General features: G+C 39.8%; 1 protein-coding gene across 1 annotated transcript in view; it reads left to right on the top strand.

The window, feature by feature from the left end:
- tbpl2 (TATA box binding protein like 2) overlaps positions 1 to 19,329 on the top strand; it is a 38,313-nt gene that overhangs the window by 4,608 nt on the left and 14,376 nt on the right. The window contains exons 3-5 of the mRNA XM_038298648.1: positions 16,582 to 16,804; positions 18,847 to 18,934; positions 19,231 to 19,322. Of these exons, the coding sequence (XP_038154576.1) occupies positions 16,582 to 16,804; positions 18,847 to 18,934; positions 19,231 to 19,322 (403 nt within the window). The remainder of the gene's footprint in view (positions 1 to 16,581; positions 16,805 to 18,846; positions 18,935 to 19,230; positions 19,323 to 19,329) is intronic.

Raw genomic sequence — 19,329 nt, 5'->3', positions numbered from 1 at the left:
CTCCAGAGCAGTGTTTTGCTCTTCTTTCAGTGAAGAAATACTCTGTAATTCTGATAAAACTTGCTCGATAGCCACGCTAACGCTAGTTTCATCGGCTGAAGCCGCCATGTTCTTTAGACTGAACTGTCGCGCTTCTCGTTGCGTCACACCTCAACCCGCCTCAAAGCCAGCGCTGATTGGACGTTTGTTTGGTGAACGGCTCCAAATTTTCTTAAACGGAAAGTAGCCAGACTGATCTGCGAGTGAAAGCTTGCAAGATCAGGATGGTCTCACGAGGCTAACCAAATAGGTCTGAAATAAAACAACCAAAACGAGGTTAAACTGCAGAACCGTTTAGTTTCAGTCCTGAAATTTTCAATGGTTTTAATTCCTTCAGCCTCAGATTAAAGCTGAATCCCTGCAGTTTCCAGGTAGAGCAGGGATGTCAAACTGGTTCCAGAAAGCGCCAAGGCGCTGCAGGGTTTTTTTCCTTCCAAGCAATAGCACACCAGTCTCCAGAATGGGTTCACTTGATGAGATAAATGCTCTCTGGTGTTCTATTGCTTGTTTGGAAAGAAAACCTGCAGCCCTTTCTATAACCAGTTAGACTAGAGGAATATAAGCACTTTTCTCTTAAAGGGGAAGTTGGAGTTTTCCAAAATAAAAGAGGCATATATCTGGAAAAGGCTCCATGTATTGTTGGCTCCACCTTGTGGTCAAACATGTTTCTGAAGGAGAAATGCTGAATCTAAAATGTTCATCCTCCAAAAATATTTCTCAAATCCTTTAATTTATCATGATATTAACCTGAGAGCAGATGTTTCCCTAAAAGCGTGAGTGCTATTGAATTATTATTAGTAGTTAATGTTTCACAGACGTGTAGAAACAAGTATCCTGGTCAAATTTAGGATAGATGGATCTACTTTGACACTCTGCTCCTTTAACTGATTAATGTAAAACTTAACCCCAATAAATTGGACAGATTAAGAGACAAAATAGTGGAAACTTGACCGTAACTTATTGAAAGAAAATGACAATGTTGGAGGAATAAAATAAAAATCAGCCTGATTTAAGGCCTGAAATATTGTCATTGAAGCTGCATCAATCCTCACACTGGCTAAAATAAAGAGACAAAATTTTCTTTTTTAATGAATTTGCAAAAATTTCTATATTTCACTTTTTTTCTGTCCAGACGGGATTCTTAATGAACATTAATGAGAAATAAAATGAACTTTATTGCTTTTAGCAAATAAAACAAAGGGTGAAAATAATCTGAACTAGAAAAAGCTGTTTCGGAGAAACATCAAAGTGGGAATGCTTTTGCTGAATGAAAAAAGCTGAAATTAACTGCAGAACATATAAAAATGTGATAGGAAGTCATTAGAAACTTCAAACTGCAGAAAACAATTGAATCATCTGAAGATTTTATAGGGTAGAAACATCCGGCAGTAAAATGGCAGAAACAAACTCATCTTAAAAGCTGCACAGTCAAACCATACATGATATCAAAAAATGTTGATCAGCATAAAGAAAACAGTGTCATCATTTGAGGATTGAAAATTTACAAACCTATGTGCAAGACTAACCATGAGAAGCAGAGGAAGGACAGAGAGAGAAGCTTATAGAAAGAGAGCTAATACCACTTAAGGAGCTGAATTTATAAAAAAAAAAACTAACCTGCATAATACGAGCCGCTGTGGTGATGAAAGCACCGTTGGCAGGCTTAGGCTGCATGTTACTAGGTTAGCAGATGCTTTATTACAGTGTAAATCTTAGAGCCTTATTAAGAAATGTAAACTGAGGTGTGTGGTCAACAGGCCTTGGTAGTGTAATTTGAAGAAATTGGTTGACTTTGGGTCATAGCTACAAGCCATACTGCACAATGAATGAGTGTGCATAAGGAAGAGGCTTTTATTTTGTAGGGTCCCTTTAGTCTTATTTTGAAAGTCTATCATGGATGTGTGTCAAGGGAAGGGTCATGCCCAGCAGTGATATAGAATCCATTTCTAAATATGAAATCACTGGTTTTCCATGTTATTGGGTGAATAGATAATATATTAGAGCATAAATGGGAGACTTTTATTGTGAAATTCGCTCTGGGGTATGTTTTGAAAAGGTCCCTAGAGTCTAATAGAATCAAGCTGGTAGAGTTTGGGTCATAATTCTGAGCCATTTGCATCAATTAATACACAAGTATAATATAGAGGCTTTTATTTTGTAGGGTCACTGGAGTCTTATTTTGAAAGTCTAGCAGGGTTGTGTGTTGAGAAAAGGGTCAGACCCAGCAGTGATACTTGATGACTTTTCAATCCTTAAATCACTCTTTCCCCCTGTTATTAGGGCAGTAGATGAAGTGGAAATGGGAGGCTTTTATTTTGAAATTTGCTGTGGGGTGTGTTTTGAAACCCCCCCTAGAGTCTCATTTTTAAAAAAGTGGTTGAGTTTGGGTCATAATGTTGAGCCATATGCTGGGAAAAAAATATGAGTTTAATGTAGGGGCTTTTATTTTGAAGGGTCCCCGGAGTCTTATTTTGAAAGTCTATCAGGGTTGCGTGTGAAGGGAAGGGTCATGGCCAGTAGTCATATTGTATCCACTTCCTAATGTTAAATCAGTGTTGTCTCCCTCCATTAGATTAAAATGTGCTGTTTAAAGTGGTGGAGGTAAAATCCTTTGAAGCACGGTTACCTTGACAACGCTTAACGAGCCTGTCAGTGACAGAGAGACATGCGCATCACTTTCGTTCCTTTCCTCTCAGGCTTTTTTGAATGGGAATAGCAGCTTCGAACAAACGAGTGCTGAAGACAAACCGTAAATGGTATCTAAAAAATTCTTTCAGTCTAAGCGAGAGCTATCCTTTGTCTCCAATTGGGATAACGTTCATGGCTGTAGCTCATTCACAGCCTTAATGGGAAGGAGAAATATAAAGGTTTATAAATCCTGCTGGTCTCATTAAATAACATGGAGTCCCATGGTAGAGCAGAGCTCTCAAAAGCAAAACTTTCCCTCCGAACAAACGAGCGGTGAGCCAAAACCGTATTAGGTATTCAAAAAATTCTTTCACCGTGAGCGTCAGCCATCTTTGGACTACAACTGGTGTAACTTTCATATTTCTACAATATTTCGTCTAGGCGTGGTGACGATGTAAAAAAGTGTATAATTGTCAAAATCTTGATTTTGGGGTTCGGACAGATTTGTTACCCCCGAACAAACCTTTTTCCTGGCTAAACGATAAAAGATATCGACACACTTCCTTCAATGTGAGTGCTAGGAAGGTCTGAGGAACAACTTCCACAAGGCTCATGTTGCTACGTCTAACGGTTCCCAAATGGGAGCGATACGAAAAAGTCTGTTTTTTTTAATTTTCAGTTCGGATTTTCAGAGAGCTCTCATTGGATTTCTATTGGAGAAGTGTGGACTTCTTCGTGGTCTGGGCCAAACTGTCGGAAAACCGTAAATGCCACACAAATGAGGGTTACATTTCCTGAATCCTGACAAAAATCCCTACGTTTTGATGTAAAATTTATCTAGATAGGGTAAAAAATGAGCGAGTGAGTTGAAGCTGTTCGGCATGAGTGAAATGTTTGAAAACGCTAGAGTGGCACACTCTAGCAGCTGAACATTCCGTCCATAGACTTCCATTATAAATTTGAAAATCTGTAAAAATTGTTTAAAAGTTTGAAGCTTCACTGAAGCAAAACTGTAAAAGTTAGCTGAAAGCCGAGTTAAACAGTAATAGCAGAAAGATACGGAAACATTTTAAAAGTTGAATGGTGTTTCTAGCTGAAAGTATGCTGAAGTAGTTAAAGGGCAAAGTAGCTGAAGATTTAGTGGAATTTTTGAAGTTTTACATGTATTTCAATGGGACAAAAAAAGTCATAAAAAGCTAAATATTTAAAAAAGTATAATAGCTGAAGTTACCAAAAGATACAGCAGGATGGACCAGAAGAAGCTGAACGTTTTGATACCAAATTTGTTGAAATCGGCTGAAGTATGGGGAACTAGTTAGAGACGGAAAAACGTACGGAAAGTATAATAATAACTAGAAAAAGCTGTTTCGGAGAAACAGCAAGTGGGAATGCTTTTGCTGAATGAAAAAAGCTGAAATTAACTGCAGAACATATGAAAATGTGATAGGAAGTCATCAGAAACTTCAAACTGCAGAAAACAATTGAATCATCTGAAGATTTTTGTAGGGTAGAATTATTTGGCACTAAAATGGCAGAAAGAAACTCATCTTAAAAGCTGCACAGCCAAACCATACATAATATCAAAAATGTCATTAATATGTGCACTAGAAGGGTCTTAATATAATGTCTATCAAGTTTCTAGAAAAATTTCTAAAGAAATTTTGAAGTGGGGCCACCTACTGCCCAGAAACATGTCAGGCATGTTATGAATTAGCAGCAAACAGAAAAGCTTAATTCCTGTCCAGAAAAAGAGCAAAATTAAGCCAAGGTTCACAGCATAGGCTGAACAATATAAAATTAGCTGAATCAGAAAAGAAATTACAAAGAAAAAATTGAATCTTATCTGGTTGAAGAAAATATGAGTAGCTCAAGGATGGGAAGTAAAATGTTGAGGAAGATGGTATTGAATAAGTATCAAAATTTTGAAATTGTGGAAATGTCAAGACTTGGCACAACAATTTGAAATGATTTAAAATGTGTTGGTTGATCAGCATAAAGAAAACAGTGTCATCCTTAGAGGATTGAAAATATACAAACCTATGTGCAAGACTGACCATGAGAAGCAGAGGAAGGACAGAGAGAGAAGCTTATAGAAAGAGAGTTAATACCACTTAAGGAGCTGAATTTATAAAAAAAAACTAACCTGCATGTTACGAGCCGCTGCAGTGATGAAAGCACCGTTGGCAGGCTTAGGCTGCATGTTATGAGGTTAGCAGATGCTGTATCTCAGTGTAAATCTTAGAACCTGGTTAAGAAATATGCTCTGAGGTCTGTGGTCAACAGGCCTTGGTAGTGTAATTTGAAGAAATTGGTTGAATTTGGGTCATAGCTACAAGCCACACGGCACAATGAATGAGTGTGTGTAAGGAAGAGGCTTTTATTTTGTAGAGTCCCTTTAGTCTTATTTTGAAAGTCTATCATGGATGTGTGTCAAGGGAAGGGTCATGCCCAGCAGTTATATAGAATCCATTTCTAAATATGAAATCACTGGTTTTCCATGTCATTGGGTGAATAGATGCTGTATTAGAGCGTAAATGGGAGACTTTTATTGTGAACTTCACTCCGGGGTATGTTTTGAAAAGGTCCCTAGAGTCTAATAGAAACAAACTGGTAGAGTTTGGGTCATAATGCTGAGCCATTTGCATCAATTAATACGCGTGTATAATATAGAGGCTTTTATTTTGTAGGGTCACTGGAGTCTTATTTTGAAAGTCTAGCAGGGTTGTGTGTTGAGAAAAGGGTCAGACCCAGCAGTGATACTTGATGACTTTCCAATCATTAAATCATTCTTTCCCCTGTTATTAGGGCAGTAGATGAAGTGGCAATGGGAGGCTTTTATTTTGAAATTTGCTGTGGGGTGTGTTTTGAAAACCCCCTAGAGTCTCATTTTTAAAAAAGTGGTTGAGTTTGGGTCATAATGTTGAGCCATATGCTGGGAAAAAAATATGAGTTTAATGTAGGGGCTTTTATTTTGAAGGGTCCCCGGAGTCTTATTTTGAAAGTCTATCAGGGTTGCGTGTGAAGGGAAGGGTCATGGCCAGTAGTCATATTGTATCCACTTCCTAATGTTAAATCAGTGTTGTCTCCCTCCATTAGATTAAAATGTGCTGTTTAAAGTGGTGGAGGTAAAATCTCTTTGAAGCACGGTTACCTTGACGACGTTAACGAGCCTGTCAGTGACAGAGAGACATGCGCATCACTTTCGTTCCTTAGTTCTCAGGCTTTTTTGAATGGGAATATCAGCTCCGAACAAACGAGTGCTGAAGACAAACCGTAAATGGTATCTAAAAAATTCTTTCAGTCTAAGCGAGAGCTATCCTTTGTCTCCGATTGGGGTAACTTTCATGGATGTAGCTCATTCACAACCTTAATGGGAAGGAGGAATAAAAAGGTTTGAGAAATCCTGCTGGTCTCATTGAATAACATGCAGCACAATGGTAGAGCAGAACTCTCAAAAGCAAAACTTTCCCTCCGAACAAACGAGCGGTGAGCCAAAACCGTATTAGGTATTCAAAAAATTCTTTCACCGTGAGCGTCAGCCATCTTTGGACTACAACTGGTGTAACTTTCATATTTCTACAATATTTCGTCTAGGCGTGGTGACGATGTAAAAAAGTGTATAATTGTCAAAATCTTGATTTTGGGGTTCGGACAGATTTGTTACCCCCGAACAAACCTTTTTCCTAGCTAAACGATAAAAGATATCGACACACTTCCTTCAATGTGAGTGCTAGGAAGGTCTGAGGAACAACTTCCACAAGGCTCATGTTGCTACGTCGAACGGTTCCCGAATGGGAGCGATACGAAAAAGTCTGTTTTTTTGAATTTTCAGTTCGGATTTTCAGAGAGCTCTCATTGGATTTCTATTGGGGAAGTGTGGACTTCTTCGTGGTCTGGGCCAAACTGTCGGAAAACCGTAAATGCCACACAGATGAGGGTTACATTTCCTGAATCCTGACAAAAATCCCTACGTTTTGATGTAAAATTTATCTAGATAGAGTAAAAAATGAGCGAGTGAGTTGAAGCTGTTCGGCATGAGTGAAATGTTTGAAAACGCTAGAGTGGCACACTCTAGCAGCTGAACATTCCGTCCATAGACTTCCATTATAAATTTGAAAATCTGTAAAAATTGTTTAAAAGTTTGAAGCTTCACTGAAGCAAAACTGTAAAAGTTAGCTGAAAGCCGAGTTAAACAGTAATAGCAGAAAGATACGGAAACATTTTAAAAGTTGAATGGTGTTTCTAGCTGAAAGTATGCTGAAGTAGTTAAAGGGCAAAGTAGCTGAAGATTTAGTGGAATTTTTGAAGTTTTACATGCATTTCAATGGGACAAAAAAAGTCATAAAAAGCTAAATATTTAAAAAAGTATAATAGCTGAAGTTACCAAAAGATACAGCAGGATGGACCAGAAGAAGCTGAACGTTTTGATACCAAATTTGTTGAAATCGGCTGAAGTATGGGGAACTAGTTAGAGACGGAAAAACGTACGGAAAGTATAATAATAATAATAACTAGAAAAAGCTGTTTCGGAGAAACATCAAAGTGGGAATGCTTTTGCTGAATGAAAAAAGCTGAAATTACCTGCATAACATATGAAAATGTGATAGGAAGTCATCAGAAACTTCAAACTGCAGAAAACAATTGAATCATCTGAAGATTTTGTAGGGTAGAATCATTTGGCAGTAAAATGGCAGAAACAAACTCATCTTAAAATCTGCACAGCCAAACCATACATGATATCAAAAAATGTCTTGAATGTGGGCACTAGAAGGGTCTTAATATAATGTCTCCCACGTTTCTAGAAAAATGTATAAAGAAATTTTGAAGGGGGGTTTACCTACTTTCCAGAAACATGTCAGGCGTGTTATGAATTACCAGCAAACAGAAAAGCTTAATTCCTGTCCAGAAACAGAGCAGAATGAAGCCAAAGTTCACAACATAGGCTGAAAAGTATGAAATTAGCCGAAGTAGAAAAGAAATTACAAAGAAAAACTTTAATCTTATCTGGTTGAAGAAAAAATTAGTAGCTTAAGGATGGGAAGTAAAATGTTGAGGACGATGGTATTGAATAAGTCTTAACATTTTGAAATCATATGTGGAAATGTCAAGACTTGGCAAAACAATTGGAAAATTATTTAAAATGTGTCGGTTGATCAGCATAAAGAAAACAGTGTCATCCTTAGAGGATTGAAAATCTACAAACCTATGTGCAAGACTGACCATGAGAAGTAGAGGAAGGACAGAGAGAGAAGCTTATAGAAAGAGAGCTAATAACACTTAAAGAGCTGAATTTATCAAACAAAATTAACCTGCATGTTACGAGCCGCTGTGGTAATGAAAGCACCGTTGGCAGGCTTAGGCTGCATGTTACAAGGTTAGCAGATGCTTTATAACAGTGTAAATCTTAGAACCTGATTAAGAAATATGCACTGAGGTGTGTGGTCAACAGGCCTTGGTAGTGTAATTGGAAGAAATTGGTTGACTTTGGGTCATAGCTACAAGCCATACGGCACAATGAATGAGTGTGCGTAAGGAAGAGGCTTTTATTTTGTAGGTTCCCTTTAGTCTTATTTTGAAAGTCTATCATGGATGTGTGTCAAGGGAAGGGTCATGCTCAGCAGTGATATAGAATCCATTTCTAAATATGAAATCACTGGTTTTCCATGTTATTGGGTGAATAGATGCTGTATTAGAGCGTAAATGGGAGACTTTTATTGTGAAATTTGCTCTGGGGTATGTTTTGAAAAGGTCCCTAGAGTCTAATAGAAACAAGCTGGTAGAGTTTGGGTCATAATGCTGGGCCATTTGCATCAATTAATACACAAGTACAATACGGAGGCTTTTATTTTGAAGAGTCACTGGAGTCTTATTTTGAAAGTCTAGCAGGGTTGTGTGTTGAGACCCAGCAGTGATACTTGATGACTTTCCAATCATTAAATCACTCTTTCCCCTGTTATTAGGGCAGTAGATGAAGTGAAAATGGGAGGCTTTTATTTTGAAATTTGCTGTGGGGTGTGTTTTGAAAAACCCCTAGTCTCATTTTTAAAAAAGTGGTTGAGTTTGGGTCATAATGTTGAGCCATATGCTGGGAAAAAAATATGAGTTTAATGTAGGGGCTTTTATTTTGAAGGGTCCCCGGAGTCTTATTTTGAAAGTCTATCAGGGTTGCGTGTGAAGGGAAGGGTCATGGCCAGTAGTCATATTGTATCCACTTCCTAATGTTAAATCAGTGTTGTCTCCCTCCATTAGATTAAAATGTGCTGTTTAAAGTGGTGGAGGTAAAATCTCTTTGAAGCACGGTTACCTTGACAACGTTAACGAGCCTGTCAGTGACAGAGAGACATGCGCATCACTTTCGTTCCTTAGTTCTCAGGCTTTTTTGAATGGGATTATCAGCTCCGAACAAACAAGTGCTGAAGACAAACCGTAAATGGTATCTAAAAAATTCTTTCAGTCTAAGCGAGAGCTATCCTTTGTCTCCGATTGGGGTAACTTTCATGGATGTAGCTCATTCACAACCTTAATGGGAAGGAGGAATAAAAAGGTTTGAGAAATCCTGCTGGTCTCATTGAATAACATGCAGCTTAATGGTAGAGCAGAACTCTCAAAAGCAAAACTTTCCCTCCGAACAAACGAGCGGTGAGCCAAAACCGTATTAGGTATTCAAAAAATTCTTTCACCGTGAGCGTCAGCCATCTTTGGACTACAACTGGTGTAACGTTCATATTTCTACAATATTTCGTCTAGGCGTGGTGACGATGTAAAAAAGTGTATAATTGTCAAAATCTTGATTTTGGGGTTCGGACAGATTTGTTACCCCCGAACAAACCTTTTTCCTAGCTAAACGATAAAAGATATCGACACACTTCCTTCAATGTGAGTGCTAGGAAGGTCTGAGGAACAACTTCCACAAGGCTCATGTTGCTACGTCGAACGGTTCCCAAATGGGAGCGATACGAAAAAGTCTGTTTTTTTGAATTTTCAGTTCGGATTTTCAGAGAGCTCTCATTGGATTTCTATTGGGGAAGTGTGGACTTCTTCGTGGTCTGGGCCAAACTGTCGGAAAACCGTAAATGCCACACAGATGAGGGTTACATTTCCTGAATCCTGACAAAAATCCCTACGTTTTGATGTAAAATTTATCTAGATAGAGTAAAAAATGAGCGAGTGAGTTGAAGCTGTTCGGCATAAGTGAAATGTTTGAAAACGCTAGAGTGGCACACTCTAGCTGCTGAACATTCCGTCCATAGACTTCCATTATAAATTTGAAAATCTTTAAAAATTCTTTAAAAGTTTGAAGCTTCACTGAAGCAAAACTGTAAAAGTTAGCTGAAAGCCAAGTTAAACAGTAATAGCAGAAAGATACGGAAACATTTTAAAAGTTGAATGGTGTTTCTAGCTGAAAGTATGCTGAAGTAGTTAAAGGGCAAAGTAGCTGAAGATTTAGTGGAATTTTTGAAGTTTTACATGTATTTCAATGGGACAAAAAAAGTCATAAAAAGCTAAATATTTAAAAAAGTATAATAGCTGAAGTTACCAAAAGATACAGCAGGATGGACCAGAAGAAGCTGAACGTTTTGATACCAAATTTGTTGAAATCGGCTGAAGTATGGAGAACTAGTTAGAGACGGAAAAACGTACGGAAAGTATAATAATAACTAGAAAAAGCTGTTTCGGAGAAACATCAAAGTGGGAATGCTTTTGCTGAATGAAAAAAGCTGAAATTACCTGCAGAACATATGAAAATGTGATAGGAAGTCATCAGAAACTTCAAACTGCAGAAAACAATTGAATCATCTGAAGATTTTGTAGGGTAGAATCATTTGGCAGTAAAATGGCAGAAACAAACTCATCTTAAAAGCTGCACAGCCAAACCATACATGATATCAAAAAATGTCTTGAATGTGGGCACTAGAAGGGTCTTAATATAATGTCTCCCAAGTTTCTAGAAAAATGTATAAAGAAATTTTGAAGGGGGGTTTACCTACTTTCCAGAAACATGTCAGGCGTGTTATGAATTAGCAGCAAACAGAAAAGCTTAATTCCTGTCCAGAAACAGAGCAGAATGAAGCCAAAGTTCACAACATAGGCTGAAAAGTATGAAATTAGCTGAAGTAGAAAAGAAATTACAAAGAAAAACTTTAATCTTATCTGGTTGAAGAAAAAATTAGTAGCTTAAGGATGGGAAGTAAAATGTTGAGGACGATGGTATTGAATAAGTATTAACATTTTGAAATCATATGTGGAAATGTCAAGACTTGGCAAAACAATTGGAAAATTATTTAAAATGTGTCGGTTGATCAGCATAAAGAAAACAGTGTCATCCTTAGAGGATTGAAAATCTACAAACCTATGTGCAAGACTGACCATGAGAAGCAGAGGAAGGACAGAGAGAGAAGCTTATAGAAAGAGAGCTAATACCACTTAAGGAGCTGAATTTATCAAAAAATTGAACCTGCATGTTACGAGCCGCTGTGGTAATGAAAGCACCGTTGGCAGGCTTAGGCTGCATGTTACAAGGTTAGCAGATGCTTTATTACAGTGTAAATCTTAGAACCTGATTAAGAAATATGCACTGAGGTGTGTGGTCAACAGGCCTTGGTAGTGTAATTTGAAGAAATTGGTTGACTTTGGGTCATAGCTACGAGCCATACGGCACAATGAATGAGTGTGTGTAAGGAAGAGGCTTTTATTTTGTAGAGTCCCTTTAGTCTTATTTTGAAAGTCTATCATGGATGTGTGTCAAGGGAAGGGTCATGCCCAGCAGTGATATAGAATCCATTTCTAAATATGAAATCACTGGTTTTCCATGTTATTGGGTGAATAGATGCTGTATTAGAGCCTACAGGTGCTGGTCATAAAATTAGAATATCATGAAAAAGTAGATTGATTTCAGTAATTCCATTTAAAAAGTGAAACTTGTATATTATATTCATACATTACATACAAACTCATATATTTCAGATGTTTATTTTGTTTAATTTTGATGATTACAAATGACAACAAATGAAAATCTCAAATTCATCATATCAGAAAATTAGAATATTACTGAAGACCAATAAAAACAAAGGATTTATAGAAATGTTGGCCAACTGAAAAGTATGAACATGAAAAGTATGAGCATGTACAGCACTCAGTATTTAGTTGGGCCTCCTTTGGCCTGTATTACTGCAGCAATGCGGCGTGGCATGGAGTCGATCAGTCTGTGGCACTGCTCAGGTGTTATGATAGCCCAGGTTGCTCTAATAGTGGCTTTTAGCTCTTCTGAATTGTTGGGTCTGGTGTATTGCATCTTCTTCTTCACAATACCCCATAGATTTTCTATGGGGTTAAGGTCAGGAGAGTTTGCTGGCCAATTAAGAACAGGGATACCATGGTCCTTCAACCAGGTACTGGTAGCTTTGGCACTGTGTGCAGGTGCCAAGTCCTGTTGGAAAATGAAATCTGCATCTCCAAAAAGTTGGTCAGCTGCAGGAAGCATGAAGTGCTCTAAAACTTCCTGGTATGTGGCTGCGTTGACCCTGGACCTCAGAAAACACAATGGACCAACACCAGCAGATGACATGGCACCCCAAACCATCACTGACTGTGGAAACTTTACACTGGACTTCAAGCAACGTGGATGAAGTGCCTCTCTTCTTTTCCTCCAGACTCTGGGACCTTGATTTCCAAAGGAAATTCAAAATTTACTTTCATCAGAGAACATGACTTTGGACCACTCACCAGCAGTCCAGTCCTGTTTCTCTTTAGCCCAGGCAAGACGCTTCTGACGCTGTCTGTGGTTCAAGAGTGGCTTGACACAAGGAATGCGACAGCAGAAACCCATGTCTTTCATATGTCTGTGTGTGGTGGTTCTTGAAGCACTCACTCCAGCTGCAGTCCACTCTTTGTGAATCTCCCCCACATTTTTGAATGGGTTTTGTTTCACAATCCTCTCCAGGGTGCGGTTATCTCTCTTGCTTGTACACTTTTTTCGACCACATCTTTTCCTTCCCTTCGCCTCTCTATTAATGTGCTTGGACACTGAGCTCTGTGAACAGCCAGCCTCTTTAGCGATGACCTTTTGTGTCTTGCCCTCCTTGTGCAAGGTGTCGATGGTCGTCTTTTGGACAACTGTCAAGTCAGCAGTCTTCCCCATGATTGTGTAGCCTATAGAACTAGACTGAAAGACCATTTAAAGGCTTTTGCAGGTGGTTTGAGTTAATTAGCTGATTAGAGTGTGGCACCAGGGGCCATCAATTTTGAACCTTTTCACAATATTCTAATTTTCTGATATGATGAATTTGAGATTTTCATTTGTTGTCATTTGTAATCATCAAAATTAAACAAAATAAACATCTGAAATATATGAGTTTGTATGTAATGTATGAATATAATATACAAGTTTCACTTTTTAAATGGAATTACTGAAATCAATCTACTTTTTCATGATATTCTAATTTTATGACCAGCACCTGTATGTGCATTATTTATTTATTTTTATGTGAAGAGGGCGGGTCTTTTCAAAAATTTGTGAAAATCCTTCATGATCCCTTTAAGTTTGATCTTTAGTAAAACATCAGGTTTGTTTTCACTGTTAGGAATAGGAACCTGCTTCCTTGAATCACATCTTATTTCTCAGCGAATAAAACATTTTAGATGCATGTCACAGCAGCACTGAACAGAAACGGAGGATTTACAGGGATATGCTTTGTTCTGCAGAAAGTCTGCATTTATTTTTCTAGGTATTTTTTATATCATATTTTTTGTTGAGATCTTGGAAAAGAGCAGAACATACTTTAGGTGATTGACTTCATTGATCTCACAGTGGAGAAATGTACTCGTTCCATCAGCTCAAATAGTCAAAGGAGAAGGAGTCAAAGGAAGAAAAGAATGCAGAAAGTCTGCATGATGGGATATATATACAGTATATAAAGTGCATCCACAAATGACAGCTTCTTATCCTTATACAGGTTTACTGCACAAGGTGTTTATATAGATGGATATATATATATATATATATATATACTCACCGGTCACTTTATTAGGTACACCTGTCCAACTGCTCGTTAACACTTAATTTCTAAGCAGCCAATCACATGGCGGAAACTCAGTGCATTTAGGCATGTAGACATTGTCAAGACAATCTCCTGCAGTTCAAAGTGAGCATCAGTATGGGGAAGAAAGGTGATTTGAGTGACTTTGAACGTGGCATGATTGTTGGTGCCAGAAGGGCTGGTGTGAGCATTTCAGAAACTGCTGATCTACTGGGATTTTCACGCACAACCATCTCTAGGGTTTACAGAGAATGGTCCGAAAAAGAAAAAACATCCAGTGAGCGGCAGTTCTGTGGGTGGAAATGCCTTGTTGATGCCAGAGGTCAGAGGAGAATGGCCAGACTGGTTGGAGCTGATAGAAGGGCAACAGTGACTCAAATAACCACCCGTTACAACCAAGGTGGGCAGAAGAGCATCTCTGAACGCACAGTACGTCAAACTTTGAGGCAGATGGGCTACAGCAGCAGAAGACTACACCGGGTGCCACTCCTTTCAGCTAAGAACAGGAAACTGAGGCTACAATTTGCACAAGCTCATGGAAATTGGACAATAGAAGATTGGAAAAACATTGCCTGGTCTGATGAGTCTCGATTTCTGCTGCGACATTCGGATGGTAGGGTCAGAATTTGGCATCTACAACATGAAAGCATGGATCCATCCTGCCATGTATCAACGGTTCAGGCTGGTGGTGGTGGTGTCATGGTGTGTGGAATATTTTCTTGGCACTTTTTGGGCCCCTTGGTACCAATTGAGCATCGTTGCAACGCCACAGCCTACCTGAGTATTGTTGCTGACCATGTCCATCCCTTTATGACCACAATGTACCCAAGTTCTGATGGCTACTTTCAGCAGGATAATGCGCCATGTCATAAAGCTGGAATCATCTCAGACTGGTTTCTTGAACATGACAATGAGTTCACTGTACTCAAATGGCCTCCACAGTCACCAGATCTCAATCCAATAGAGCATCTTTGGGATGTGGTGGAACGGGAGATTTGCATCATGGATCTGCGGCAACTGTGTGATGCCATCATGTCAATATGGACCAAACTCCCTGAGGAATGCTTCCAGCACCTTGTTGAATCTATGCCACCAAGAATTGAGGCAGTTCTGAAGGCAAAAGGGGGTCCAACCCGTTACTAGCATGGGGTACCTAATAAAGTGGCCGGTAAGTGTATATAGTTATTCCACTCAGTGTCAGATAGTCATTGTAATTCTCTACTGCAGCAGTTATTGCGGTTATACAGGTCCTTCTCAAATTATTAGCATATTGCTATAAAGTTAAATATTTTTCCTAAATCTAATGATAAAACTTGAACATTCATATATTTTAGATTAATTGCACACTAACTGAAATATTTCAGGTCTTTTATTGTCTTAATATGGATGATTTTGGCATAGAGCTCATGAAAATCCCAAATTCCTATATCACAAAATTAGCATATCATGAAAAAGATCTCTAAAGGAGCTATGCACTTAACCATCTGAATCAACAATTTAACTCTAAACACCTGCAAAAGATTCCTGAGGCCTTTAAAACTCCCAGCCTGTTCCAGGCTGTTCCCAGAGAGCTGTATCAAGGCACCTCAGTGGGAAGTCTGTGGGAAGGAAAAAGTGGCAGAAAACGCTGCACTATGAGAAGAGGTGACCGGACCCTGAGGAAGATTGTGGAGAAGGGCCGATTCCAGACCTTGGGGGACCTGCTGAAGCAGTGGACTGAGTCTGGAGTAGAAACATCCAAAGCCACCGTGCACAGGCGTGTGCAGGAAATGGGCTACAGGTGCAGCATTACCCAGGTCAAGCCACTTTTGAACCAGAAGCAGCGGCAGAGGCGCCTGACCTGGGCTACAGAGAAGCAGCACTGGACTGTTGCTCAGTTTTGCATGTAATTTGGAAATCAAGGTGCCAGAGTCTGGAGGAAGACTGGGGAGAAGGAAATGCCAAAATGCCACAAGTCCAGTGTCAAGTAGCCACAGTCAGTGATGGTCTGGGGCGCTATGTTAGCTGCTGGTGTTGGTCCACTGTGTTTTATCAAGGGAGGGTGAATGCAGCTAGCTATCAGGAGATTTTGGAGCACTTCATGCTTCCATCTGATGAAAAGCTTTATGTAGATGACGATCTCATTTTTCAGCACGACCTGGCACCTGCTCACTGTGCCTAAACCACTGGTAAATGGTTTACTGACCATGATATAAAGCAGGGGTCACCAACCTTTTTAAGGCTGAGGGCTACTTCATGGCTACGGAGTCATAGGAAGGGCTACCAATACTGACCTATGAACTGGAGGGATCAGTGGTCACCTTCAGTCAATCTCATCCATAAGAAACTCATTTTTATTCTTATTTTATTCTTTTATTCATTTCTAATTTTCTTTTAGATGTTGTCATTTTGAAACCCACTGAAATATGATGAAATAGTTAACATGATGAAATAATACATAAATGATTAAAAAGAAGAGCAACAAAATAAAAAAAATTTAACTTAACCCACTGAGTGAGTTATTCTGTTTTCAGAAGACGAAGAGGGCCCCCCATATGGTCCTTGAGGGCCTCTTGGTGCCCACGGGCACTGCGTTGGTGACCCCTGGTATAGAGAATCTGTGGGATATTGTGATGAGAGAGTTAAGAGACGCAAGATCAAACACTGTGGATGAGCTAAAGGATGTGTTTTTCCAAATGGGGTGTGAAAGTCTTTGACTAAAGGAGCTGCTCAGCTCTGCTACAGTCTGGTGCAGAGGGTGGAAGGTGTTGCCCATGATGGATGGATCAGAGGAGGATTGATGAAGCTTTAAAATCAGACCAACATTTTAAATCTGAATTCTGGTTGTTTGTGTATATAAACCTGAACCATTGTGTTGTTTCTGTCTTTCTCCTCGCAGCTGAAGCAGCCACAGCTCAGAACGCTGCGCTGGACGTTCTGGAGGACAGTGGCATATGTCTGGATAACGAGCCACCGGATTCAGCTGCAGGGCCTCTTCAGCAGGGACCTGCTAATCTGGGGCCAGAGAGCAGAGCTTCCCCTTTCTGTCCTATGACCCCCATGACCCCCATGACCCCAATGACCCCCGTAACAGAGAAGTCTGGAATCATCCCGCAGTTACAGTAAGTTCAGGAATGTTGCTGGATTATTATCTTTTAATGTCAAAAGCTGAAGCTCAACATGGGAAAAATAGAAACACTGGGAATAACTGGATGGTCATAAAAACGTCTGTTGGGAGCAAACTTTAAAGTCTGTAGAGTTCGGTCTCTTTCCTCATTCAATAGGAGCTTCCATCTGCTGGCCGCTTCCTCTGATCTTTTTAACTAAACCTGACGGACCTCCATTTCCCCAACAAGTCATGGTGCAGATGACGCAGTAAACAGAATAATGGCGGCGTACCGGTACCACCACCTGCTCCAGGAGCTACCGTCTGTCCAGAACCTGGTATTATTGGACGCATAAACTACCAGACTGAAAGCTTTGTCTCCATCGCAATGCCACGGGACTGATTGGTCGAGACAACAGGTTCCCCGATTTGTCGAGGCCACGGGGTCGCCGATTGGTCGGGGCTACGGGGTCGTTGATTGGAAAGCTAGCACCACTGATTTCATGGTTACCGTGGGTAACACACACAAGGTTCCAGTACTGTCCTCCATTGAGGTGGAGCAACTAGATGGTGAGCTAAACTCTCAATCATTCATGACATGAAGAATTTATTTGGCATCTTCATAATAAATCCACAGTTCAAATAAGATTAAATTACGCGATAAGAATGAAACTACCAGAAACCCCCAAAGAAAATACAATTTGCTAAACATAAAGTACTGTTGTTAATAAAGTTCTAGACTAGCATGCATTTTAACCAAATAAATTCCCTTCAACTCTTAACATCTTAACAGAATTTTACACTAAAGAACTAACTTGACTATTAAACAATGATATTGGACATAAAAGCATTGGTTTTGGGTTGAGACAATGGGTTATTTCTTCAGTTTCTCCTGCATTAGCACTCTTCACATGCCTGCTGTTTTGTAATTTCTAATGCAGCTTAAGCACATCTACTTCCTACTTTCCTTTTTACAACACTTCAAAATAAAAGTCGTCCCTACAAAATAAGGCCAGCATAACTCCTAATACACATTTTATAAAGATAAGAAACTATTGCCTAAAGGCATGATCCTCTGGATCATATGGATGTTTCAGAGGAGTCATGGGTGGATGTTCTGTGATTGGACTAGACAAAGGTAGAAGTTTTTGGTCTTAATTCCCCTCGCCAGGTTTTGAGGAAGAAGAAACACTGTCCCTGCTGTAAAGGTGGCTGTATTTCTGCACATTGGACAGGGCGACTGCACTGCATAAAGGAGAGGATGACTGGGGCCATGTATTGCCAGATTCTGAGGAACAACCTCCTTCCCTCAGTTAGAGCAATGAAGATGGGTTGAATATGCTGATGATTCTCCGTCATTGGAAACCAAGTCCAGTGGATTGTTTTTTAAACTTTCACGGAAAGATGGGTGGAGGCTGGGTCTTCCAGCATCACAATGACCCAAAGCAAACAGCCAGGATAACCAAGGAGTGGCTCTGGAAGAAGCAGATCAAGGTTCTGACGTGGACTAGCCAGTCTCCAGACCTGAACCCAATAGAGAATTTTTGGAGGGAGCTCAAACTCGGATCTAGAAAAGATCTGAGAAGTGGGCCAAAACCTGTGAGAAAAGCTACAGAAAATGTTTGACCTCTCAAATACTTATTTACTGTATATGATAATGCGCAATTCAGATTTCTATTGTGAATGTTATAAATATGATTAAAATTGGGTATGTCTCTAAATTCCGACCAATAGATAGATCTCTATGTTCGTCTCATTTGAGGGGATTAAGGGGCAGAACTTCCAGAACTGACCTCATGGATGAGATTATTTCAGTTCATCTGTGGGTGAAGGTGTTGAAGGCAGTAGCTTGGCTAACATACAAGGTAGACGCTCTTAAATTCATGCGATGGTGTTCTGGTCATAGTGGGCACTCAGTGGTCCAGACCTGAGCCTCTTTCAGCCAGTCAATTTCCAAAATGTTCAGCAGTTAAAATGGTTTGGTTTCACAGCGTTTCTACTTTTCCGGAATGCGTTGCTCTCTTGCTCACTGTCTCACCATCTTTTCTCTTTGTGCAGAAACATTGTCTCGACTGTAAACCTGGGATGTCCCCTGGATCTAAAGTTCATTGCCCTGCAGGCGAGAAATGCTGAGTACAATCCGAAGGTACACAGCTCTGATATTCTTCCATTCCAGTGTTCTTTACCCTGGTCCACAGGGAGCATCCTATTAGTCCATGTTTAGTTCACAAACCTGACCTGAATAAAAGGTGATTAACAAGCTTTTGCAGTATCTGATAGCTGCTGAGGAAGTAATGCAACCGTTTGAATCAGGTGTGCTTGAGTAGAGACACATCTAAAGCATGAAGGACCCTGAGGACCAGGGTTAGAAAATCCTGCCATGTTCCCTTTCTCTACTATCCACTCTCTAATCCTACTTTCTTTTCACCCACCTGCTGTCAGCGCTTTGCAGCTGTCATCATGAGGATTCGTGAGCCTCGAACAACAGCACTGATCTTCAGCTCAGGGAAGATGGTCTGTACAGGAGCCAAGAGGTCAGTC

Source organism: Cyprinodon tularosa, unplaced genomic scaffold (genome assembly GCF_016077235.1).
Source record: "Cyprinodon tularosa strain WSP-4 unplaced genomic scaffold, ASM1607723v1 ctg410, whole genome shotgun sequence".
NCBI lineage: Eukaryota > Metazoa > Chordata > Actinopteri > Cyprinodontiformes > Cyprinodontidae > Cyprinodon > Cyprinodon tularosa.
Note: the sequence above shows the minus strand (reverse complement) of the source record. Positions and strands in the feature narration are given on the sequence as shown.